At 44.3% G+C, this 26,308-nt stretch overlaps 1 protein-coding gene across 1 annotated transcript in view; it reads left to right on the forward strand.

Annotated features, from left to right (window-relative positions):
- SAMD4B (sterile alpha motif domain containing 4B) overlaps nt 1–26,308 on the forward strand; it is a gene marked incomplete in the record, with an annotated part of 1,390,985 nt that overhangs the window by 320,562 nt on the left and 1,044,115 nt on the right. Inside the window, 1 exon segment of the mRNA XM_044063650.1 lies at nt 10,265–10,747. Within this exon segment, the coding sequence (XP_043919585.1) occupies nt 10,265–10,747 (483 nt within the window).

Below are 26,308 nucleotides of genomic sequence, written 5' to 3' on the forward strand. Positions count from 1 at the left end.
GCCCAGATGCTTCAGAGCCCGACTCATCAGTCGATGCCTGCCCCGGTCCATCAACATATTCCTCCTTCGACTCTCTTGAGTTCGGAGCCGGGTCGGTCGGAACCGAGACTGTGATTACGCCGGAGCCGATACAATTGTCTTCGGCTCCGTCGTCGCTCCGTTTTCTTCTTTGGAAGAATCTCGGCGCGGACTTCCTCGTCGGCTCGAGGGTGAGTGGCATCGACCCTTGTCCGACCCCCTCTCCCTCTCGGGCTTCGCGCTGGTGAGTTCGGCTCCGACATCGGCCTCGGAGCCATCACTGTCGGTGCCGAGGGGTTCTTAGCTTCGGGCGGGACCTCTGGCTCTGCCTGACAGGGGTGCATTCGAGGTCATGCGGAGTGTGTTAGAGCCTGGCTCTACTCCACAGTCGGCTCCGTCCGCCCCTCCCTCTATGGTGCCTCAGGCTAAGTCGACTCACTCCCTCATCCCGGACCGCAGAGAGCCAGCTCCTCAGGAGCCCCTGTGGGATTTCATCCTCTTCCGAGGCCTCTCCTGATTTGGCAGAAGAGCCCTCGGAAGAGGAAGTGTAAGAGGAAACACATTGACTCACCTGAGTCCATCACGTCAGACACAGATTTGGATGATTCTGAGGGTTCCCCCGTTCCCCTTCTGAAGATGTCTCATTTGCAGACATTCTGGAGATCCTGAAACAGAGGGAAATTGGCCAGCCCACAACCCTTCGGAGGACGAATCTGTGTATCTTGAGGCGTTTGGCTCTCGTCCTTCCACCTCCTGGGTGTCCCCCCCCCTCCCTCCCCCTCATGCAGGTGGTTGCTAAGAAGGCATGGACGGCTCCTGATTCAGTGGACCCCACTCCCAGGAGACCCTCTAAGTTCATAACAGCTCCAGCAGACAAACAATTTTTAACAAAAGGAGTTTCTGTGGATGCTATGGTGGTAGCTGCTGCCACAAAGAAGGAACTAGCTGATCCTTCAGTACCTGTCCATCCACCTAACAAGGAATCTAGGTCCATGGATAGGTACGGGAAGCGGATGTTCTCCTCAGCGACATTTACCATGCGTTCGCTGAACTACCTGTGCCATTTTACTCGTCTTCAAAGGGACTTGATCAAGGAAGCGAGTGAAATGTTAAAGGATCCTACAGCTGCGGGTTTCCAAGACAAGATGAACACGCAGCTGGCTACCCTTAATTCCATATCCAACTCCTCCATGCCTCCTTTCTTACGCAGCTGATGGAGCGAGCAGAGCCGCAGGGACAGGTGTGGCCTTACATAGGCACACCTGGATGCGGCTATGCAATTTATGGACCCTTTCAAGACGTCTTTCACGAACTCCCCTTTTGATGGATCATCTTTCTTTGGTCCTCAAGTGAAAGAAACCCTGACTAGGTGCGAGACTGATGGCAAGACCCTTTCTGCCGTCGGAGTCCGTTTTTCGACTCCTTCCAGGCCTTACCCCAAAGGCCAGAAGGGTGGAAAGATGTGGTTCCGTAAACAATCTCAAGGGACTTCGCCTGACGCACAGAGTCGCTTTTCCTACCAAAGGCAGAGGTGGGAATAACAATGGTAGACGCCGCCCTAGGGGCAGGGGTCCGCAGAACCAGGGCAATAGGGAAGCCTTCGCTGACAAGCTCTTTCAGCATCCCTGAGGTGTTGCCCGACTGCCCATCTTTGGAGGCAGTCGGGGGAAGATTGTCACTGTACCCAGAAGCCTGGCTATCCCTGACTCAAGACAAATGGGTACAGTCCATCATTTCCAAGGCTATTCTATCCCCTTTCTTCGCTTTCCAAATCAGTCAAAAAATCCCTTCCAGATGTTCCACCGCTCAAAGGGATCTAGCAGCTTTGGAAATTTCAAAACTGCTTGCAAAAGAGCAATTCAGCCAGTGCCAGCAGACCAACAAGGATCCGGAATCTACTCAAGGTTCTTTTTAGTTCCAAAGAAAACAGGGGACTGGAGACCGATATTGGATCTCAGTGTCTTGAACAAATCAGTCAAGAAAACAAGATTTCGGATGGTCACGCTGCAATCCATCCTTCCCCTTTTGGGCAAAGGAAACTGGATGTGCTCTATAGACCTTCGGGATGCGTACTATCACATAAAAATGAACAGACGCTCCAGAAGATTCCTCCGCTTCAGGCTGGGGACCAGTCATTTTCAGTTCAGGGCCCTGCCCTTTGGTCTCACCACTGCCCCCCGGGTGTTTACCAAATGCATGGCAGTGGTAGCTTCTCACCTGAGACGACAAGGATTCCAGGTGTTTCCATATTTGGACGACTGGCTCCTCACAGCTCCCACCAAGCATCTTCTTCTAATGGCCAGAGATTATACTTTTCGCGTTTGTCAAAAACTGGGTATTTCAATAAATTGCGAAAAGTCTGTTTTGTCGCCTTGTCGTACTATTACCTACATAGGCGCAAATCTAGATACGATAAACATGTCTGCAAGGCTAACACATCAAAGGATATCAGACATTCACAAATTGGTATCACTCCTTCTCAACAACAACAGAATCAAAGCCAGGTTAGTTCTAAAGGTGTTGGGAATTATGGCAGCGGCCATACCTCTCCTTCCATTAGCCAGATACCACATGCGGATCCTTCAGTGGATGCTTTTACTCAATGGTCATACCAGGAACTTCCAATGTCTCACACCATTGTGATCACGCAGGCGCAAAAGCATCTCATGTGGTGGATGTCTTCCCCATCTCCTGTCGGGAAGACCTTTTGTTCCACCTCCTCCGGTTGCTACACTGACAACGGATGCCTCCTGATCGGGTGGGGGCATTATCAGGGCAGGACAGTCCAGGGCACATGGCAACCAAACGAATGCCACTTGCACATAAATGTTCTGGAGATGAGAGCAGTGCTTTTAGCGTTGCAAGCCCTTCAAGACTCTCTTCCCTTGGGAACAATTGCAATCCAGACAGACAATATGTCTGTAGTGTGGTACATCAACAAACAAGGCGGAACCAGATCATACCCCTGTGTCGAGAAGCACTCAGACTGTGGCAATGGGCGATTTCTTCTCAGCGCTTCTGATAGCAACGCACATCCCCGGAGGTCCAATCATATTGCGGACAAGTTGAGCAGAGCTATTCTCATGCCTCACGAGTGGTCTCTGAAAGACTCTGTAGTGAGAGAAATTTTTCTCAAGTGGGGTCAGCCTTGCTGCGATCGTTTTGCTACTCCCCAAAACAGCAACTGCAGAGAATATTTCACTCTATTCCCTTTACCAGGCCAACCCAGCAGAGACGCTCTAGTCCAAGTTTGGCCCGGGACTTCTGTATGCATTTCCTCCTTTCCCACTGATCTCTCAAGTAATTCAGAAAGCTATCGCTCAGAAGGCCTCATTGATCCTCATTGCTCCTTACTGGCCTCGACAAGTGTGGTTCCCCTTTCTACATCGCTTTCTCTTGAGCGACCGTGGAATCTGGACCTAGTTCCAGATCTTTTGATCCATCAGTCGGGTCAGTTTCATCGCTCCTCCCTCTCTGAAGTTCACTGCTTGGTTCCTCCAGTTCCAACCTTAGCCAGGCTTCCTCAATTATCTCACTCTGTTAGAGATATATTGATAGCTTCCCATAAATCTTCCACTCGAAAGATTTATTTGAGTAAGTGGAAACGCTTCTCATATTGGGCACAAGGAAAGGACATAGATCCTTTCACCGCTTCCATCCAACTAGTCCTTGATTTTCTAGCTGAACTCTTCCATGCAGGTTCATCTCCTCTACACTTAAAGTTCAATTGGCAGCTATTTCTAACTTTCATGTGGGTATTTCTGAATCTGCCCTAATGTCCCACAAACTCTGCAAAGCCTTTTTGAAAGGAGTTTTTCTTCTCAGACCTCCTATAAGAAATCCTCCTTCTCCTTGGGACCTAAATTTAGTTCTTGCTTCTTTGATTCTTCCCCTTCGAACCTGCAGCTTCCTGTTCCTTAAAATTGTTATCATGGAAAACTCTTTTCTGGTAGCTATTACATCAGCTAGAAGAGTTTCAGAGCTTCAAGCACTCAGTTGTCGTCCTCCTTATCTTTTGTTTCATAAGGACAGAGTATCCTTACGAACTAACCCGTCTTTTTTGCCTAAGGTGGTCTCGACATCAAATCTAAACCAAAGCATTGACCTCCCTGTCTTTTTCCAGAGTATTCCAATAGGTCTGAACAAAATTACACTGCCTGGATGTTCATCGTCAATTGAGGTACTACTTGGATAGAACAAAACAATTCAGAAAATCTGATCAGCTGTTTGTCTCCTATGCGGAAAGCAGAAAGGGACTTTCAGTTTCAAAGGTATCATTATCCAGATGGCTAACATCTTTGATTTCCCTGGTATATGAAATTAGACAACAAAAATTGCCTATTAAACCTAAAGCCCATTCCACCAGAGCTTTGGCTACTTCTTTAGCCTTCCAAGACAGACTGCCTATTGACACCATTTGTGCAGCTGATACTTGGGCTACTCCTCACACTTTTATTTCTCATTATAAGTTGGATTTAGCTTCTAGGCATAGAGCTAATTTTGGTTCCACTGTTCTCAGGAGTCTGTTCCGTTAGGCCACCCGGGACAAGGTGCTAGGGACGCGGTCCCATCCAGCAAGAATGAAGGCGAGATAGACAACTTAACATATAGAAGTTATGTTCTTACCATAACGTTCCATGTTAGTTGTCTTCTCGCCTTCTTCTTGCGTCCCACCCTCCTTCCCCCTGGCCTGGACAGACCTAGAGGAGTTGTGATCGTGACCTCTCTTTCTACCACCTCTTTCTTAGGCATATGCTGTTGTGCATATTTCCTGGATCAGGATGTAGGTCACCCTTCTTTCTTCCTGTTGTTAGAGGTGGACTCTGTTTTAGAGTTATTCTGTTACTATTATAAGCTGGGGTTAGCTTACAAACGAGATCTGAGGTAACTCTCGCCTAGCATTGTGGGATATAAGGGGAGCCTTGAGCCGGTGGAACCAACTCTCGAGCTTTTAGAGTGGCCGAGTCGGAGCCGAGGTCAGCTCCGAACCCATCCAGCAAGAAGAAGGCGAGAAGAAGACAACTAACATGGAACGTTATGGTAAGAACATAACTTCTATTTTATGCCTTTCCTCCTCTGCCTCTGCTCTCCAGGTTACTACTAAAGATCAAACAGGACAAGCCAAGGATGATTTTAATTGTACCAGACTGGACTCGCCAACACTGGTACCCACTCTTGTGCAGTGTGTCACGCTTGCCTCCATGGCACCTGCCTCAGACTCCATCCCTGTTGTCTCAGCAGGAGAACCAGATTCTGCACCCTCAGCTGCAAACTCTGAACCTAGCAGCCTGGCTAATTACCTAATCTCTCTTTTACCATCCCTCAGTAAATTGGTGATGGATATCATTTCAGAGGCAAGGAGGCCTAGTACTAGAAAATCTTATGCTGCAAAATGGAAAAGATTCTGTGTTTGGAACCAATCTCAAGGAATGAACGCAGCAGTGCCCACTTTTCCTCAGCTTCTACAGTACTTGACTGAGATGCTTCATAAGGGCTTGTCTTTTTCCTCCATCAAAATTCATGCCTCAGCCATTGCAGCTCATTATAGCACAGAGCCTACCCTCTTCTCTCACCCACTGCTCAAGCAGTTCCTCAGAGGGGCCAAAAATTTAAGACCACCCAGGAGAGCTCCTACTCCAGCCTGGGATCTTAACTTTGTCTTGGAGAAACTCACTCTTCCTCCTTTCGAGCCAGCTGCTACTGCAGATTTAAAATTTCTTTCCTGGAAAACAGTTTTCCTTTTGGCAATCAGTTCTGCAAGAAGGTTTTCTGAATTACAGGCCCTTATGGCAGTGGAACCTTTCATCATCTTTCATGCGGACAGGGTGACCCTCAGAACCAGTCCATCCTTCATGCCCAAGGTGGTATCCAGTGTGGCTCTTAATCAGTCCATTCATTTGCCTACCTTTTTTCCTAACCCACAGAACAAAGGGGAACAGATACTGCACTCTTTAGATGTGCACAGACAGCTTAGATTCTACTGTGTCAGGACTAAACCTCAAAGGAAATCTGAACAACTGCTGGTGGCATTTGCTGCAGGGACAGAGGGGAAGGCTATTTCAAAACAAACCATTTCAAAATGGATAGGCCACTGCATTTCTGCTATAAGCACCATGGAAAACCTATTCCAGAGGGCATCAGACCCCATTCAACCAGGGCTGGTTCTACCTCTACAGCCTTTCTCAGGGGCGTCCCTACTAGGGACATCCTAGAAGCTGCTACCTGGAGTTCTGTACATACTTTCACCAACCATTATAATTTGCCAGTTTTCTCTAAATCCAGGGCCGGTTTTGCTACTGCAGTCTTGCAGGGCCTTACAGTTGGTCCTAATTCTATTTAAATTCCTCCTTCCAACCTTAACTTTGGGAATCTACCCAAATGTTAATGACTGCAACAGAGAACATAGTACAGTTGTGTACACTTACCATAAATGTAGATGTTCGAGTGTATTCACTGTTGCAGTCCTGGTTACCCTCCCTCCAGCCCCCTTTTCTTCTTTTGACTATACGTCTACTCTCACTTACTATGCTCTGAAAGCTTTTTGGTGTATTTGCTTTTTTGTTGGAGGTATATACTTGTATTTATAGATTTAATTGCTTCCCATTAGGGGGACACCTGACATATGGGGCAAGAAAAACTGATGTAATGGCGTTGGCTGCATGTTTTATACCCCTGACGACCTGACGTCATGGAAGAAGGGACAGCAACCGACGCAGACCCAAGACTTTGTTAATCAGGCCAACTGAGGGCTACTGCAAGCAGATAACCCAAATGCAATGACTGCAACAGTGAATACACTCGAACATCTACATTTATGGTAATTGTACACAACTGTACTTTATGCTGACTCCAGTCCTTCTAATAAACAAATGGAGAAGCATCTTAAGCATGTTAGGGTAGTGGGATGATGGTCTCTTGCTGTCCATCAGCTATTTCAAAACAAACCATTTCAAAATGGATAGGCCACTGCATTTCTGCTATAAGCACCATGGAAAACCTATCCCACAGGGCATCAGACCCCATTCAACCAGGGCTGCTTCTACCTCTACAGACTTAATCAGGCCGACTGAGGGCTACTGCAAGCAGATGTAGAGGTATAGCCAAAAGAAGAAAAGGGGGCTGGAGGGAGGGTAACCAAGACTGCGACAGTGAATACACTCGAACATCTACATTTATGGTAGGTGTACACAACTGTACTATGTTCTTTGTGTTTCACTGGTCCACCCAGATTCATGATTATTGAAGGAGAGGAGATGCTTTTTCAGTTCCCTCTGACAACTGAGCTTATGGCTGGAGCCTCTACTGAGACCCTCTTGGAGTTCAGTATACCAGCAGCTGCCTCCATATCTGCACAAGTCAAAGGGGATAAGTTGTCAGTTGGGTCCAAGGCCACTTTGCAAGCCTCTGCTTCCGACGCCTGTACCAAGTCTTCCAAAGGGTGTGGGCATAATCCCCCAGGTTAGAGAGGAAGAGTTAATGGAGCAAGTGTAGGCAGTGGCTGCTCACCTACAGCCTAGCTACCATGCATCGGATGCCACTCTTAGGCCCAAGCTAAAGGCCAAGCTTAAAAAGGCTGCATCCAGCTTGCCACAGCCTAGGCCATCTGGTTCCCAACCTCACCAAGCCTATCAGCCGGATATAGTTAGACTGGCTGAGGATCCCATACAAATTGAGATCCAAGTAGCACAGCCTTGCCTTAACTCCTTGTACAGGATCATGTCATGGTAATAAAAAAAACAAAAAGGGGGGGGGGGGACAACCCCCCCCCCCCAGGACTCCAGTAATTTCTAGGACTACGATGAATTAGCATATGTTGACCAATATCCACTAGTTTATATGCTGATTTGCCTCAGCATCACCACCTAAGTATGTCACTTTTGGGAGCACACACTATAAAATGAGGGAGTTCATAATTTTGGAAGCTCAGGGCTGCTGTCAGCCTAAGAAAGGGTTAAAAAAAATGTAACTCCCTGAGCATAAATCTTTTGCTATTTCTCCATTTCTAGAGGTTGTGGATGATGTCAAGCTTGACTGTTCCCTGCAACCTAAATCCTAACCGCCTGTGCCCATGAAGCCAGACCGTTTTTACAAGGTCTTGGATTCCCAAAAACTTTTTAAATTATATCCGAGTGCCTGGAAAAAATGTGTTTTCCTTGTTTCTCTTTGTTTGGCACTTGTTGCAGCCATATGTTTTTCAGATCGTGAATCCATACCGTGGATTTTAGAATTTATCACTTGCAACTTGTATATTAGGAAAAGCGATGCTTGTTCCCCTACATTTATCTCATCCTTTGCAGATATAACCGTAGCTTAGCATTGGGTACCTCGGAGCATATCAGTACCCACTTTGTCAGCTGCCAGTATGAGTGACATTCCTTTGTTCTTCAGTTAGTTGAACAACTTCTTACTACTTTGACTTTTTCAGATAATTTTCCTTCAAAAAAAATCAATGAACACTTGAGTTCCGCGTCAGTAATTTATTTTTTCAAACTGGAGAGTGGAACCACAAACCATGCATGTTCACCCAGGTGGCCCCATTCCAGGAGTCAGGGTTTCTGTTTTTTTCCTGTCATCATTCAAACATGAAGATCTTTGCACTGGCTAGTTTTACTAGTTTATGTTGAAAATCCTTGTCTGATCTAAAAAAAAAATTAACTGTAATATAGGGAACAGCTGGGGAGACTGCCAATGTCCTCAAGCAACTTGAGACTTTCTGCCCATAGCCAAGTCATTTTGTTGGTGGTCTTGTAGTCCTTATATAATATGGCCAACAACAGATTGTAAAATTTAAAATGCTTCGATATATATGTGTATGTGTGTGTGTCTGTGTGTGTGTATGTATATATATATATATATATATATATATATATATATAATATAGAACATCAACAGAAATTTACATTTCACAATGTACAGAGATGGAAAAGTAAAGATCACTTTTGCCTTTTCTTCCTTCTTAGTCTTTTTTCCTCATTGATGATGTCTTATTAAAGTGTACTGTCATGATGACTTTGTTAGCGGTGGTATAGATTAAAATCTTATACAGTGGGTAGGCATAGCAGTTTTGTAGGAATAGTATTATATTTTGCACAATACTCATCAGTAAGCAGGTTGCAGTATAGTGCACTTCAGTGCTATATAGCAGGGAAATGTGCTTTATCATCGGACATGTAAGGCAGTTGTATCTGAGTAACTTTAAGTTAGAATAGTCTAACTTGAGGCTTTTTGTGCTGGTTACTGGTGTAGTCTGAATTAGTTGATACTACTTATGTGCATTTCCATAAAAAAGCTAAAAATATTGCCTGGGCTGTTTATTAGGAACAATTAATGTGTATGTTTCAGAATACCTGAATCATTTGAATGTTGAGTTTGTTGGAATGAAATTGCTCAGAGTTGGAATGGACTGTTACTTTTCATTTTGTTCCATCTGCAGCTGTTTGCCTTCAGCCAAATCTCAGAGCCCCTCCTTGATACTCTGCGGCACCTGCTCCAGCACTGATTCATCTTGCCTCATGAATTGGGAAAACACTAGTGTGCACAGACCCAGGAGATGGGGAGTGTACAGATGTTCTACTCTCTGTCATGCCAAGTTTTCAGCAGGCATTACATGCATATACCTATGGACTAGTATCATTGGTCACCCACCATTTACTGCAAGTCTTTGTTTATAAACCCTATTCCTACCCCACATTATAGTAGAGCCTGCAAACATGCTGCTATGCACCCTGCTCCACCTTCTTGACTCTTCAGGTGTTATGCTTAATAACTGAACCCTGTGTCCATGGGTAGAGGGACTGTGACAAGAAAATGCTGTATGAGTATTTTATTGCAGTGATATTACTGCATGCATGTTGCAAATTTAGGATATGCTTGTATGCTTAATTGTACATCATGGCTGCCCTTATGGGGGGAAAGTAGCGCCCTTGCCAGAGATGGTGCTGCTTATAATATAGTGCTTTAACAATCCAAAAGTATTTGTTTGTCAAAATATGTACAGATTTCTGTTAATTTACCTTTCTGGACGAGAAAATGTAGATCTGACGTGATAGAATTGAAATGTGGTAGTAGTAGTACTACAGGGAGGTAGGCTGGATAATAAACTGTGGCATTTCTTGTTCTTCCTGCCTTTATTTAATGCATTTCTTTGACACATTATACTGAGGCTCAGAGCTGTAGATAGGCTTAGTGTAGTGGTAGGCATACGGGTTAAGCTCTCTAATTTGTGTCCTTGTTTTCATTTCTGCAGCAATAGTGAACCAGTGGCATCAAGAGCCAAAGGAGAAGGTAGTGTCTTTACTGCTGTCGCACCTTCCACTTCTTCAACCCAGGAATACAGAAGCAAAATCTGAATACATGAATCTTCTTCGGAAAGTGCTTACATACTCTATTGAGAGCAATCTGTTTATTGAAGAGAGTCGGCAACTTTTGTCATATGCGTTGATTCATCCTGCCACAACGCTGGAGGACCGCAACTCTCTGGCATTGTGGCTGAACCATTTGGAGGAACGGATGTCCAGTAACTATTCATCTCAGAGCAGGGGGAGATTAGAAACTGTCTACCATGTACGACAGGGCTCTGATGAATGGCAGAGCCAGACAGAGTCTGTGATTGATATGGGGCACAGTTGGCAGGACAAAACACCCTCTAGAGAGAATGGACATTTATCATTTCATCCCTCCTCCTCTGTGCCATCAGCTATGAACAGTATTGGAAGTAATACAAATACAGGTAAGAAAGGGCCTGTTCATTAAGACACTAAGTTGCTCCTGTTTCCAAGGACTGCGTTTGATGATAAGGGAACGGAAGCTTAAGAGGCATTTTGTCTTTAACTCATGCTGCTGTTTGAATCCTTTAATTGCGTTTTGTAGTCTGAGGTGGACCCTTGCCTTTTGAGTTGAGCAGTCCTCTTTCCATTTTCTAGTAGTAGATCTTTGGCCATTATTGATACTATAAAGAAACAACACCATTGATAGATGCATACTGTACCTGAATTTGCTTTCCTTGTAAAAATATTTTAAAAGTAATGTGATTTCTGATAGTATACTAAAAGAAGACATACAGTGTTAAAAATGAGTGATCATAGTTTTTTATTGAATGTTGTAAATATCTTTCAGCAACATAAGGCTATTGTTAAAACAGTTCACAGCAGAACTCTCATGTTTCCTTTTGCCCTTCAAATCATGCATTTGTAGTATCCATGATTGTTATACCTAATTTCTCCCCCTGATTTCACACAAATGTGATTTGAGCCATGTATTCTTGATTATCTGTATATTTCTCTGGCACAATCTTGGTGGAGTTTGGTGCTTTGGTGCAGTACTGATGACTTGTTAGGTCGTAGAGGTGGTTGCTGTGATATATTCTTCTAGATGGCTTGGTGGACTAAATATAATGCCCATTAGGGCATGGATTTTGAGGATATAATTGTGATACACAGTCATCATTAGAGCTCTTTCCTTACAAATCAATCTGAGTTTTTTTTTTAAAGACAGTTCAGTGCTAGGAAATTTGATGGTAATATCTTAACGCACCTAACTGTGCTTTCCTTCCTATTCTGACTGGTCTTTGTGTGCTTGGGTGCTGAATTCTAATCAGGGAACTAATGAGATGGTTCAGTTCTAGTTATTTTTTTTTTGTTTTACTTTGCCTATTGTAAACATTTTCTACTGTACAGATCTGCTGAGACCAATGATTCATTCATGTTACTGCTGTGCCCAGACCCCCAGAATGATGTATTCTGGAGTATTAGCCAGGATTTTACACACAGCAGCAATACCTTCTGCATAAACAGAATCAAGCTGTCATCACTTGTAAAGGCATTTGTGGTGTTCCAGTCAGAAGAAAGGTCCTGGCATTCAGCTTCCCATTCCCCTCTTGTCTAATAAAAATTGTGTCTCTCGTGGTGCATGTGCATGAGGTTGCTGTAGCAATCGATTGAAACTTGACAGTGTTGAATGAATGAAATGTTACAGCATCTTTAATGTAGTTCTTATCAAATTAAGACAAATTTTTAGTGGTGTATAGTGGGCAGTTTGCCTTTACAGAGTACCTAGCTGGCTCAGTGTTGTAGTAGCCTATGTACTACAAACAATGTTGGTGTCTGGATATTATTGATGCATAATGTTTGTTTCCATACATGCATTTCAAGCACGGGCATTAATGCCCTTCTAGCCTGCCAATCCACCAAAACAGTTGTTCCAATAACAAGTGTCTGGGCTGCTGTTAAAAATATCTAAACTAGTGCTTGCTTTAATGCAGTTTGGTAGTCTGTTCCATGCTTCACCTGCTGTCTGATAGCCAGTTATTATGCTTTTCAATCCTGTAGAATCTTCTGCATATTTTGTCTGATGATTCTCTACTTATTTTTGATAACCTCAAGCATTCGCAGAGGTAGTTGTGTCTAAAATGCCCTGTATACCTGAATAAGGTGTCCTCTTAAATGCCTGTATGAGACACTGCAAGTTCAGATATTTTAGTCTTTCATAATAATATCAGTTTTCACATTCATGGATGCCCTTGGTATATTTCCGCTGTACTCTTTCCAGTTTATTCATGCTCCTTTTCTGATAAGGTTTTCTTATTTTTATTCCATTCTCAAGTTTGGATTAAATGAATCTACAGTTTCAGTCACTGTGTAGTGTATTAAATATTTACCTTTCAGTTTGTCTCCTAAATCGTGTATGCTTAGTTTTTGATGCATTTATCACATATTGTTCTCCTGTGCCTAAATGGTCAATTTAGTAAAGTTCTTTTGCAGACATGCCTTATCTGTAACACATATAATCAGTTTACCCAATTTCAAATAATTTGCATTATAGACTGTAGAATACCTCAGATGAAAAAAATGTGAAAGATACAATCTAAACAAGTTTGGGCCTAGGACTGAGCTCTGTAGACACCCTGAATGTAACCAAGAATTTCACCTGTTCAGTTGCTGTATGACACTTGCCATGTACTATTTGTAAGCCATGTAGATATCCATCTTATCAAGAGTGCATCATTAACTAGTTGTTTTAATTTATTGATCAGTGCTGTGTATGACCCTGTCAAACTCTAAAGTGAAAGCTGTTTAAATTACATCACAGCACACTTTTCCAGTCATGGCTGTTATGTTTTACAAAATAATGCTACAGGTGGTAGTATATCTATTTTCAACATGTACATGCTGATTGATGTATGGTTTCAAGTCCCAACCTTTCTAATTCTGACAGTAATTTATACAGTATTACCCTCTCCATTATTTTTCCACAACATGAAAGCAAATTTAAGGGTCTATATGGCTCTGGGTTTGTCCTACTCCCCTTTCCTTTAAAGACAGGTTTAGTAAGTGCGTGTCTCCAGTCTTGAGGAATCTCCCCATATTTTACAACTTTGGCACTGCAAGTTATTGCTGAAGTGTTCTCAAGCTGTTATTACTAATTCTGTCCCCTCCCTGTGCTTTGTTTGCGTCCCATTTGCATAGTTCTTTTTCAGTGTAATCTAATTTGATTTCAGTGTCTTGAGTTACCTAGATGTCACTAGGACAACTGTATCAACCCCTTTGTGGAGCCAAACTGTTTGCATAAGATTTTGTAAATATATCTATGATTTGTTGTGTCTTGAGAATAAATTGTAGAATCTACAGTTTATCAGTTTGTATGTCTTTACGCCTTCATCTTATGTATCTATAAAATGGTTTCCTATTATGCTCAATATGTTTATATACATTTTTTCAAATTTTTCTTGATCATGTATTGCACTAAGCTTAATTTGTGTGTCCAGGTTGTTTATTTTAGTTTTCAAAATTGTAGCTCTCCCTGTTTTCCATTTCTTACATTTTTTGTTTCTCACCTTGATCAAGTATCTTGTTCTTATTGAAATATATCCTTTTGGTAGTGTGACAGTAGATCCTGATGTTAAGGATTTTTTTTTTGCATTCAAACAGTTTTTCTTCAAAAACTTTCCTCATTCCTTCTGTAGTTTTTCCACTGAACGCATCACTCCAATTAGTTCTATATAGTGACTGTTTTGTTTCCATATGTGTCAGAATTATGTAGCAACAAATTAAGCTTCTGTGTGTGTGGTAGTGGTGTTTTACTGCCTGTATTTGTTTCTCTGGCTTTTTTTTTTTGTGCCCTTGTCTGGCTGTTTGGGTATCCTGTTCGTTTTCCTTTCCCCATGGGCTAGGCCCGTTTAAGTTAGAAGGCCTAGTCCTCCCTGTTGTTTTCCTGCCAGTTTCTTGGCGGTTTGAGTTAGAGGCTCTGTTTCTTGTAAGTTGGGTCAAGTGTGTGTACGTATTAATTTGTTCCTTTCAGCATGTCCAAGGATCCTAAGGAACACAGGCCTTCGGGTTTTAAAAAGTGTGTTGAATGCAGCAATAAAATGTCTTTAACTGATGGGCACTCTGTGTGCGTGTACTGCTTGGGGGCTATTCACCTCAAAAAGTCCTGCTTGTTTTGTCATTCCTTCAGTCCCCTTGTGTTACAGGAGAGGAAGAACAAGCTCATTTTGAAAGGACTGATTAAACAAGGAAGACTTGGCTAAGTCATCCAGTGCATTATCCTCTCCAGCTAAAAAGGACAATAAGACTTCCAAGAAGCACTCTCCGGCTCCATCTGTTTCTTCGGAGCCGCCAGAGAAAGTTGCTAAAACAGCTTCTCCTTCTTCGGTTCCATTGCCCTTGGTGCCGAAAGAAGGTAGTCTCTTGACTAAGTCCATATCGGCTCTCAGCCTTTCGGAGCCGGTCATGGATATTTTGGTTCGGAGCTGGTCTCCAGTTTTTCGACCACGTCACACCTGGATGCGTTTATGTGAGTTTGTGGAGCAGATCAGTGCTCCTTTTGACGGATCTTCCGTATTTGGCCCCAAAGTCCAGGAGACTCTAGCCAGGCATGAGAAAGATGGAAAGACCCTGCCTGCAGTGGGCATATGTTTTTTTTGCTACCCAACGGTCCTACTCTAGGAATCACAGGTGTGGCAAGATGTTCTTCAAAAAATCCCAGGGACCTTTTTTAGGGCACGTGGTAGTGGCTCTGCTCAGGGCAGAGGGGAGACTCCAGTGGAAGAGTCCAACCCCATGGCAGAGGTGGCCCACAAAATCAGGGTTCCAGAGATTCTTTCTCTGGACAATCCTGTCAGTGCTTCTCAAAATTAGGCTGATTGCTTATCTCTGGAAGCAGTCATGGGAAGATTTTCACTGCACTCTAGAGTCTGGTGACAAATAACTAAAGATGCTTGGGTGCAAAGGATCATTGCCAGAGGTTACCATATTCCCTTCACTCTCCTTCTAAAATTAAAATGAAAAGTCCTTGATGTTCCACCCAATCAGAGGGACTAAGCAGCCTTTGAGATTCAAAAGCTGCTAGAAGAAGAGTCATCCAGGAAGTCCCACCAGACCAGATAGGATCCGGATTTTACTCAAGGTTCTTTTTAGTGCCAAAAAGACTTGAGACCAATATCAGATCTCAGCATTCTGAACAAGTTTATTCAGCAAGCGAAATTTCAGATTGTCACGGTTCAGTCTGTACTTCCCTTTCTAGAGAAAAATGATTGGATGTGCTCTGTAGACCTTCAGGACATGTATTACACATAAAATTGGACAGACGCTCCAGAAGGTTCCTCTGCTTTCAGCTAGGAGCCAGTCATTTCCAGTTCAGAGTGCTGCCCTTTGGTCTCACTACAGCCCCCAGGGTGTTCACCAAATCTTTGGCGGCAGTACCAGCTCACTTGAGACTGCACGGCTTCCGTCTGTTTCCTTATCTAGATGACTGGCTCATCACCACTCCCACCAGGCATCTACTGCTTCAAGCAACAGATTTCATCCTACACCTGTTCGCCCATCTGGGCTTTATTGTAAATCGCTCAAAATCTCACCTAAGTCCCATTCAAGATCTAGAGTTCATAGGTACTCGCATGAACACCATCTCTTGTGTAGCTTCCTTTCCTCTTCACAGGCTACAGAAAATAAAATCCCAAGTACAGGCTATCCTTTCCAGTGACAAGGCTCCTGTACTTCTAGTCCTTCGAGCTTTGGGTTCCATGGCAGCAACCATCACCTTAGTTCCACCAGCAAGATTTCACATGCAAAATCTACAGTGGCTTCTATCATCCCAATGGTCTAACCTAACCCATCCAATGACATACCGAATTCTCATCACCAGTCTATGCAACAAGGACCTATCCTGGCGGATGGAATCCGAGGAAGTTCTTTTAGGGTGCCCCTTTGTCCCACCTCAATCCAAGGCCATAGTGACCATGGATGCTTCCGAGATGGGGCAGGGGGGTCATTGTCTGAGAAGAACAATCCAAGGCACTTGGTTCCCCATAGAAACCGACCTGCATCTCAGCATTCTGGAACTGAGGGCAATGCTCTTAGAGTTGCAAGCCTTCCAATCTGCCCTCCCTCTAGGAACGATTGCAATTCAGTCAGACAACATGTCAGTACTCTGGTACATCAACAAACTTGGAGGAACAAAATTTTAACCCCTGTGTCGAGAAGCAGTCAGAGAGCGGCAATGGGCAGTATCCTCCCAACTGCTTTCTCATAGTAATGCACATTCCGGGAAGCTCAGACATGATAGTGGACAGATTGAGCAGATGCATTCTCCTGCCTCACAGGTGGTCTCTTAATCCCAGAGTGGAAAAATAGATTTTCTGTTGCTGGGGCCAGCCTTGCCGCAGCTTCTTTGCTTCACCACAAAACAACAAGTGCAGCAGCTATTTTGTCATAATTCCAACTCTGGGGGGGTCCTGAGAGATGCTGTCCTTCATGATTGGTCCCCAGGTCTTCTCTATGCCTTTCCCCCTTTCCTCTGATTCCCTTTTTAAAGAAAGCCAGCAGGTTGAGATGCAAGGTGATCCTCATTGTGCCCTTCTGGCCTCGACAGGTCTGGTTTCCCTTTCTGTGGCCTCATCTAGTTCACTGTCCATGGATTCTGGACCCAGTTCCAGATCTTCTGTCTTATCCACAAGGACTGGTACACCCCAGTCTTCTGAACCTCAAGCTTACAGCTTGACTCCTCTAATTCCACTAGTCGCTAGGCAGAAAAATGTATCCTGTCCAGTCCAAACAATTCTACTGGATTCTCATAGACCTTCCACCAGGAAACTGTACCTATGCAAGCGGAAAAGATTTTCTGTTTGGATGTGCAATAATGGTCTTAACCCCTTTTTCTGCACCGGTTGAAAACGTTTCTAGCTATGCATTTTGATCAAGGAGCTTCTGTTTCCAGTATTAAGGTCCAGCTAGCTGTCATTTCCAGTTTTCATAATGGCTTAGAAGACCATTTCACGTAGATTATGCAAAGTGTTCATGAAAGGTGCTTTGCAATTGAAACCTCCTTTTAAAGACCCTCTAGCTCCTTAGGCTCTGACCTTCGTTTTGCAGTCTTTAGTGCTTCCTCCCTTTGAACGGCAGCCACGTTACTTAGTTTCTTTTATGGAAAACTATTTTTCTGATAGCCATTACTTCCACTGGAAGAATTTCTGAGATATAAGCATTATCTTCAAAACCCTCTTATTTGGTTTTTCATAAGGATAGGGTTCTGCTAAGAACCAACCCATCCTTTCTCCCTAAGATGGTCTCAGAAACTTATATTAATCAAACCATTGACTTATCTGTTTTCTTTCCTAAATTTTCCAACAAAGGTGAATATTGCTTAAATTTGCTGGATGTTCAAAATTACATTTCTACCTCAGCAGAAGTAAAGAGTTTAGGAAATCAGACCAGTTATTTGTATCTTTCTCCGGTCCATCTCTGGGAAAATCTGTTTAAAAAGTTACATTGTCTGAATGGCTAAGAAACTGTATTACTTTCATGTACAATAAAAAGCATCTCAAGTTTACCAGTGAGAGCACACTCCACTAGATCAGTAGTCACATCTGCTGTTTTCCATTCCAAGCCTTCCGTGGATTAATTTTGCACAGCAGCAACCTGGGCTACTCCGCATGCCTTTATTACTCATTACCAATTGGATATGGTCTACAGGGGAAGAGCATCCTTTGGCTGTATGGTTCTCAGGAATATCCTTCCATAAGGCCACCCAGCACCTAAAGTAGCTGGGGGCTCTGTCCCAAAGGTAAAGGATAAGTGAAGATTGACAACATAAGATAAAAAAGTTATGTACTCACCAATAATGTTCCATCTGTGATGTTCATCTTGCATACAGCTGCAGTCATAACAGATGGGTTCTCCTGCCGTCAGGCGGGTCCTCGGTCGGCCGAATTCCGAAGTCTAGGTCCGGCGTCTGTTGTCGTCGCTTCTTCCCTGACGTCAGTGCGACAGGGGTATAAAAGAACCAGCCGACGCCATTTTCTTCAGTCTTTCTTGCCACGCGGTGCCCGAAGCAGAAGCAGTTCGCAAGTGCCGGTCGGCCAGCTCCTGAAATTACGAAAACTTTGCAACTGAAGTCTTCTTGAAAGCTAAGTACCCCGTTGGGGAAACTTTTCTTGCCTCAGACCGATGTCAGACAAAGTTAATAATTGTATTTCGTGTGGGAAGCAAATACCGCATAAGGATTTTCATTCCCTCTGCATTCCTTGCTTAGGCCCAGACCACGACGTCTCGGTCTGTCGTTTTTGTGCTACATTCAACAAACGCACCATTAAGCGTCGGGCGGAGTTCGCCCAGCACTATTTTGGCAAAAAATTTAACTATATTATGTCGTTGGATACTCCGACTTCAGTTTTGTCTAAAAAACGCAAAGATAAGGACCGACACACGAGGTCCGCGGCCTCTACCGACACCACGCCAAAGCCAACTACAGGTGGTCCGGTTCTCAGCGAGGCGCCTACGCAGCCCCTGCCTACCGACGACACTTCATTGGCGGTGTCTTCTGTGCCCGAGGTCGCAGGCTCCTCGGCCCACACCCCGACTACAGATACCGAAGCCACTTTTGGTGGTGAATCTAAAAATGTAGACAGGTCTGCCTCCTCTCAAGGTGTTTTCAGACCTTCCTCTTCTTTTTCCATCAAGGCTTTCACTAAGTCTAAAGCAGCCATGCATGCTAAGAGACAAGCTACACAGGGCCCTTCTCCAGGCCCCATGCCTAAAAAACAGATGCTTAAAATGGCTGAGGATTTAATTACTCTTATCAGGGGTTCTCAACCCCCGGACAAAGGCCCAGAGTGGAGGAAGAATCCCTCCTCTGACCAGGCCTCCATTATTTCAGAGCACTCTGATGAACAGGAACATTCTTACTCCCCTTTTGAAGATTCTGATGCAGAGGAGTCCATTCCCTCTGTCTACCCCCCAGAGGATTACTCATTTGGGGAAACCTTGCATACCTTAAGGGAGCACTTCCACTGGGAAGGCCAAGAGTACTCAGATTCCAAGAAAAGGCTTAGGGATTTTCTCTTGCTACCTCAGCACAGGCCTCTGGCTATACCTCCTGTCTTAGACATACTAGATGGTGTGTACTCGGAGGCCTGCCTTAACCCGGATTCTTTACCTCCAGCCCCAGTCAAGCCTGACAGGTACTACCGGGTTCCTGACTCACACCAATTTTTATACAAAAGCCATGCGGCTGACCCAGAAACTATCTCACAGGGCCCCAAGGGAATTAAGGCCTCCACTGCTAAAAATCCATTACCTTCCGAGAGAGATTCAAGATCCTTAGAAAGGTGGGGAAAAAAGGTGTACACCTCGGCCACTTTAACCATGAGGGCATTAAACTGCCAGTTCCATATGCTAAAGTACCAACAGTTTCTGTTATCACAGTTGAAAAGCAAAATGTCACAACCTGAACAACCAGACTTGAAGGAGTTGCAGGAATTTGATGCATAGTGCAGAACAAGTGGGTAAACATACCTTGCAATGTGGTTTTGATGCTCTAGAGGCCTCATGTAGAGCTGTTGTTACAGGATCAGTCATATGTAGACATGCCTGGCTCAAGGAGCAAACCTTACCAGATCATGTCAAAGCTAAATTACTAGATGCCCCTCTACAAAAGGATGTATTATTTGGTGTTAAAGCTGAGGAGGTATTAAAGAAAATGGAGGAAAAGGCTAAATCAATGCAAACAGTGAAAGATTTTCTGCAGGTACAACCTCCACGTTTCAGTAGAAATTGGCCTTCCAAAAATTGGTCCTTTCCAGCCACAGACAGACCCCTAAGAGGTAGATACAGGCGCCCGAGGGGCAGAGGGCAATCTCAAGGATCGTTTAGAGGCAGACAATGGCAAGCTCCTACACAGAGGTGGTGAGGATAGTTCGCAGCCATTCAGAAAGCAAGCCCAATGACTTTCCCCTTTGCATGCCAAGCAAGGCTCAAATGGCAGCACCCTTAGGTGGAAAACTGGCATTATTTTCAAAAAATTGGCATATTGTCACAAAAGACAAATGGATCCTGGACATTATAAACCAGAGGCTACAGATTCCATTTTCACACCCTTCCAAAAATGAGAGGCATGCCAAACCTGCCACACAATCAAAGGGCAGAGGCACAAAGACAAATTTCAGATCTTATGGACATGAAAGCTATTCAAGAGGTACCTACTCACGAACAAGGTTAAGGTTTTTATTCCAGACTATTCCTGGTACCAAGGAAGGGAAAAGATTGGAGACCTATTTTGGACCTATCCATCCTAAACACATTTTTACTGCACCAAAATTCAAGATGCTCACATTACAGCAGCTTCTTCCCATGCTGGGCAAGGAGTCTTGGCTGGTAACATTGGACCTCAAGGAGGCATACCTGCATGTCCCAATCAGACAAAATTGCAGAAGATACCTCAGATTTCTTGCAGGTTCAACCCATTATCAATTCTCTGCATTGCCCTTTGGCTTATCTACTGCGCCCAGAGTATTCACGAAATGCCTGGCATCAGTAATTGCCTACTGCAGACTTCAAGGGATACAAATATACCCATATTTGGACGACTGCCTGATCCAAGCGGACAGCAAGCACATACTTCTGAAACATCTGGCTTTTTTAATAATGTTGTTGAATTCTCTGGGATACACAGTCAACAAAAAGAAATCAAGGCTAATACCCTCTCAGAAAATAATTTTCCTGGGTCCCAACTTGGACACAAACACCCAGATGGCCTACCTCACGCCAGAGAAGCAGGGGCAACTAACTCAATACTTCAGAAAACTAGCAAATTTCACCAGGCTGACTGCAAGGAAAATCCTGCAGGCTCTGGGATTCATGGCATCTTGCATCCTACTAATCCCATGTGCAAAGCTGCATATGAGGAAACTTCAATGGTACCTGAAAAACCTATGGTTTCAACACAGCCACAGTTTGGAAACAATAATACCACTAATTCCATGTCTTCAAAAGGAATTTCTGTGGTGGGCTCAAGCATGCCAAACAAACACAGGTCTCCCATTCTGCAAGCCTCAAGCAAATCAAGTCATCACAACAGACACCTCTGACTACACCTGGGGGGCGCACATGACAGATCGGTGCATTTAGGGCAAATGGTCCCAAAAAGAAAAGCACCTTCACATCAATCAAAAGGAAGTGCCACCAGTAATAAATGCTATTATAGCTTTCAAAGACTTTCTGCATCCAGGTCAACTATTGATAAGGACAGACAACACCACAGTAATGTGGTACATAAACAAACAGGGAGGAACCCATTCATACCCCCTATGCAGGCTGGCCATGTCACTTTGGAACATGGCTCTGGAATTACAAATCGACCTTCAAGCACAGTACTTGCCAGGCAAGGAAAACACGCTGGCAGACAACCTAAGCAGAAATATGACAGATCCACACGAATGGAAGTTGCATCCTCAAGTTTTACAGAGATAATTCAAGCATGGGGAAGGCCAGACATAGATCTCTTTGCCTCCCACAAAAATCACCAATTGACAAAATTCTGCTCAAGGACTTTTCATCCACAGGCCTGGAGAGTGGACGCTCTCTCTTTCAGTTGGACAACAATGACAGTTTATGCCTTTCCACCTCTTCCTCTGCTGCCCAAAGTTCTATTAAAAACCAGAGCAGACAGACCAAAGATGATTCTCATTGCTCCAGACTGGCCAAGACAGCACTGGTACCCACTCCTAAGGAGCCTGACGCATTCCCCTCCATGGACCCTACCTCTAATGCCTCTTCTTCTGACTCAGCACAGCTGCAAAACTCTTCACAGTCAGCTGAAAACACTCAATCTGGCCGCATGGAAGATTCCTTAACATCACAACAGACCCTACTCTCCAAGGAGGTGCAGGATTTCATTTTGGAGGCCAGACGGCCGTCTACTAGAAAAGCTTACTCCGCAAAATGGAAACGGTTTTGTGCCTGGAATGAGAAAAAGGGCCAGAATCCTGGAAAACTGAATTTACCTCAGATATTACAGTATCTAGCTGAGCTGCTAAGCAATGGACTTTCATTCTCCTCCATCAAAATCCATGCCTCAGCCATTTCTGCAGAATACAACACTGATCCACCTTTATCCTCTCACCCCCTCTTAAGACAGTTCCTCAGAGGGGCTAAGAATATAAAACCCCCAAGGAAACAACCAATACCTGCTTGGGACCTCAACCTCATTCTAGAAAAGCTGACCTTGCCTCCTTTTGAGCCAACTGCCTCAACAGATTTGCAGTATTTGTCCTTGAAAACAGCTTTCCTTCTGGCTATCACCTCAGCTCGTAGGGTATCGGAACTACAAGCCCTCATGGCTGTGCAGCCTTTTATCATCTTCCATCAGGACAGAGTTTCCTTACGAACCAACCCGTCCTTTATGCCAAAGGTGGTATCCAGGGTAGCTTTGAATCAGGCTATACACTTACCTACCTTTTACCCTAATCCTCAAAACAAAGGGGAGAGACTATTACATTCCTTGGACATCCACAGACAGCTGCGCTATTATTTGGACAGAACAAAGCCTTTCAGAAAATCAGAACAGCTCTTTGTGTCCTATGCTACAGGAGCTCAAGGGAAGCCAATTTCCAAACGGACAATATCAAGATGGATAGCCCACTGCATACGCTTTTGTTACTCTTTTCATGGTAAAACTGTACCTGCAGGTATCAGATCTCACTCCACAAGGGCCATAGCTACCTCTGCAGCTTTCCTCAGAGGAGTTCCTACCAAAGATATTTTGGAAGCAGTCACTTGGAGTTCTGTGCATACCTTCTCCAAGCACTACCACCTACCATTATACTCCAAAACTAGAGCAGGCTTTGCCACTGCAGTCTTGCAGGGCATCCTGGCTCCTCCTAGTTCTACCTAGTGCCTACCACCCCTTTCTTAGCTTTGGGATTCTACCCATCTGTTATGACTGCAGCTGTATGCACGATGAACATAGTACAGTTTTGTACCTACCATAAATGTAGATGTTCGAGTGCTAATACAGCTGCAGTCCAGGTTTCCCTCCCTCCTTCCCCTCTTGGGACAGGTCCATTGGCTAACACCTCCTCATACAACCTGATTGGGGTATTCATTTATGGTGTATTTGCTTGCAACTACTGTATTTTGATAATATTGCATTGTTTTATTACACAAATTTATGTATTGCCTTCCTTCTGGGGGCACCTGACATCTGGGGCAAGAAAAACTGAAGAAAATGGTGTTGGCTGGTTCTTTTATACCCCTGTCGCACTGACATCAGGGAAGAAGCGACGACAACCGACGCCGGACCTAGACTTTGGAATTCGGCCGACCGAGGACCCGCCTGACGTCAGGAGAACCCATCTGTTATGACTGCAGCTGTATTAGCACTCGAACATCTACATTTATGGAAGGTACAAAACTGTACTTTTTCGATCTTCAGTTATCCTTTAATTCCCCCCCCCCTCCTATGGACTTTCTGGAGGATCAGACTCTTGTCCTGGTAACTTTATCAGGTTTGATCTTGGACATGGCCTCTTTACAGATTTATTTGTCATTCTGTGTACCTTCAAACTTGGAAAACAAATATAAGGTATCCAGACAACCACTCTGCAGGTACTCGTAATGACAGTTTATTGGGTTCTCAATAAAACCACACTCAAAACACGATAGTCCACAGATTAAGTGCTTTTGTCGGAATAATCAACTACATCAGAATCAAACCTACCTTCAAACTTGATCTGATGGGGCAATATGGAAAAGGGTATTGTGGGAAAAGTCTTAGTTCAAGGGTTTTTGGCTGATGCAAGCAATGTAACAGCAGAGCCGGTTCCAGAGATCGGAGCTGACTCCCCAAAGGTAAAGGATAAAAGCAGATCAGCAACACAGATGTAACATTATGGTGAGTACATAACTTCTTTTTTGTGTCCCCTTTCCCTAAATTCCATAGGAACTATTCTGATAGGTCTGCTTTTGTTTGCAGGCAGCCTTTTAGGCCAATAAAGGCAGGAAGAGTAGTGGACAAGCTCCTTCTGCAAAGTCTTCTCAGGCTCCTGTGGCTCAGAAGCCTTCTTTTTTTGACAGGCCTGCTTCTCTTTGAGCTTTGCCCCCCCCAAACCTTTGACCAGGTTTCCTTGTCCTTTCGGCTCTTTCTCTGTCTTCCAAACTGGCAGTTTATCACCTCAGATGTTCTTCGTGTTTCACTGTTGCAGTCATTACATTTGGGTTATCTGCTTGCAGTAGCCCTCAGTCGGCCTGATTATCATAGTCTTGGGTCCTGCGTCGGTTGCTGTCTCATCTTCCATGATGTCAGGTAGTCAGGGGTATAAAGCATGCAGCTGATGCCATTACATCAGTCTTTCTTGCCGTGCGGTGCCCAAAGCAGAAGCAGTTCGCAAGTGCCGGTCGGCTGACTCCTGAATTTTTCGTTTTCGAGTTTCAGAACCGAAGTCTTCAACTACAGCTAAGTACCCCATTGGGGAGGCTTTTTCTTGCTCTAAACCGATGTCAGTAAAAGTCAATAATTGTATTTCTTGTGGAAAGCAAATACCTCCTAAAGATTTTCATTTGTACTGTATTCCTTGCCTAGGCCCTGACCACGACGTACCTCTCTGTCGGTTTTGTGCCTTATTTAAACCACAAACTACTCGGTACATTTTCACTTCTAAATATTTTGGTACTCTGTTCAGTTATCCAGATATGTCTTCGGTAAGCCACCCGACTACCGACATTCTGAAAAAATGCAAAGATAAAGACAGAGACTGGCCGCCTATGTCCAAAGCTGCCTACGAAGCTTCTCCTAAGCTAGTTGCCAGTTCGCCGGTACTCAATGAGGTGCTTTTGCAGCCCGATACCCGCTCTTTCAGATTCGCAGGCCTCTACTGAGACCCATTCGTAGTATGCCACGAGATGCTTCAACTGTGGAACCTGCGGATGTCTCTACCTTGGATGGGTCCAGAGCCGCTGTGCAGGCACCGGCTTCTGAGGGTATATTCAGGCCTACTGACTTGCATATTAAACCAACGCCATCTTCTTCTTCTAGGCCTAAAACTCGAACCATGCCTAGGAAACCGATGCCCAGACCGCATGGTCAGGCCTCTATGCCTAAAAAACAAACGATAAGAATGGCTGAAGACCTTATTACTTTAATCAGGGGAAGCCATCCTTCCCCCCCTAAGAGACCTAGGACTGAATTTGCTTATGACACTTTTGACCAGGGTTCTGAAATTTCTGTCTCCACTGATGACCAGGATTTGTCTTATCTACCTATGAGGATTCTGATGCAGAGGACTCTATTCCTTCTGCTTCTCCCCCAGAGGATTTTTCTTTTGGTGAAACCTTGCATACTCTTTGGGAGCATTTTCACTGGGAAAGCCAGGATTACTCTGATTCTAAAAAGAGGCTTAGAGATTTCTTATTCCTGCCCCAACACAAGCCTTTAGCTATCCCTCCTGTGCTGGACATTGTTGATGTCTTTTTGGAATCTAGCTTGGCCCCTGACTCTCTTTACCTGCTGCTCCCAGAAAACCTGATGGATATTACAGGGTTCCTGATTCTCACAAGTTCCTTTTTAAAAATCCTACTGCGGATCCTGAGACCATTTCACAGGGACCCAAGGACATTAAGGCTACTATTGCCAAAAATCCTACCCCCTCTGATAAAGATTCCAGGACCCTGGATAGATGGGGTAAGAAGGTATACACATCTGCAACCTTGGCCATCAGGGCCTTAAATTGCCAGTTTCATATGTTAAAGTATCAGCATGTTATTGGATTGCTTAAACAAAAAAATATGTTGATTCCTGATTGTGCTGAAAAGGATTTACAGGATTTAATGCATTCTGCTGAACAGGTTGGAAAACATACTTTGCAATGTGGTTTTGATTCACTAGCGGCGTCTTGCAGGGCTGCCACCACCGAGTCTGTACTTAGAAGGCATGCTTGGCTTAAGGAGCAATCTTTGCCAGATCACGTTAAAACTAAATTGCTGGATGATCCCTTAAATCAGGACTGCCTATTTGGCGACAAAGC

Source organism: Protopterus annectens, chromosome 1.part0 (genome assembly GCF_019279795.1).
Source record: "Protopterus annectens isolate FY-2018-M chromosome 1.part0, PAN1.0, whole genome shotgun sequence".
Lineage (NCBI taxonomy): Eukaryota > Metazoa > Chordata > Ceratodontiformes > Protopteridae > Protopterus > Protopterus annectens.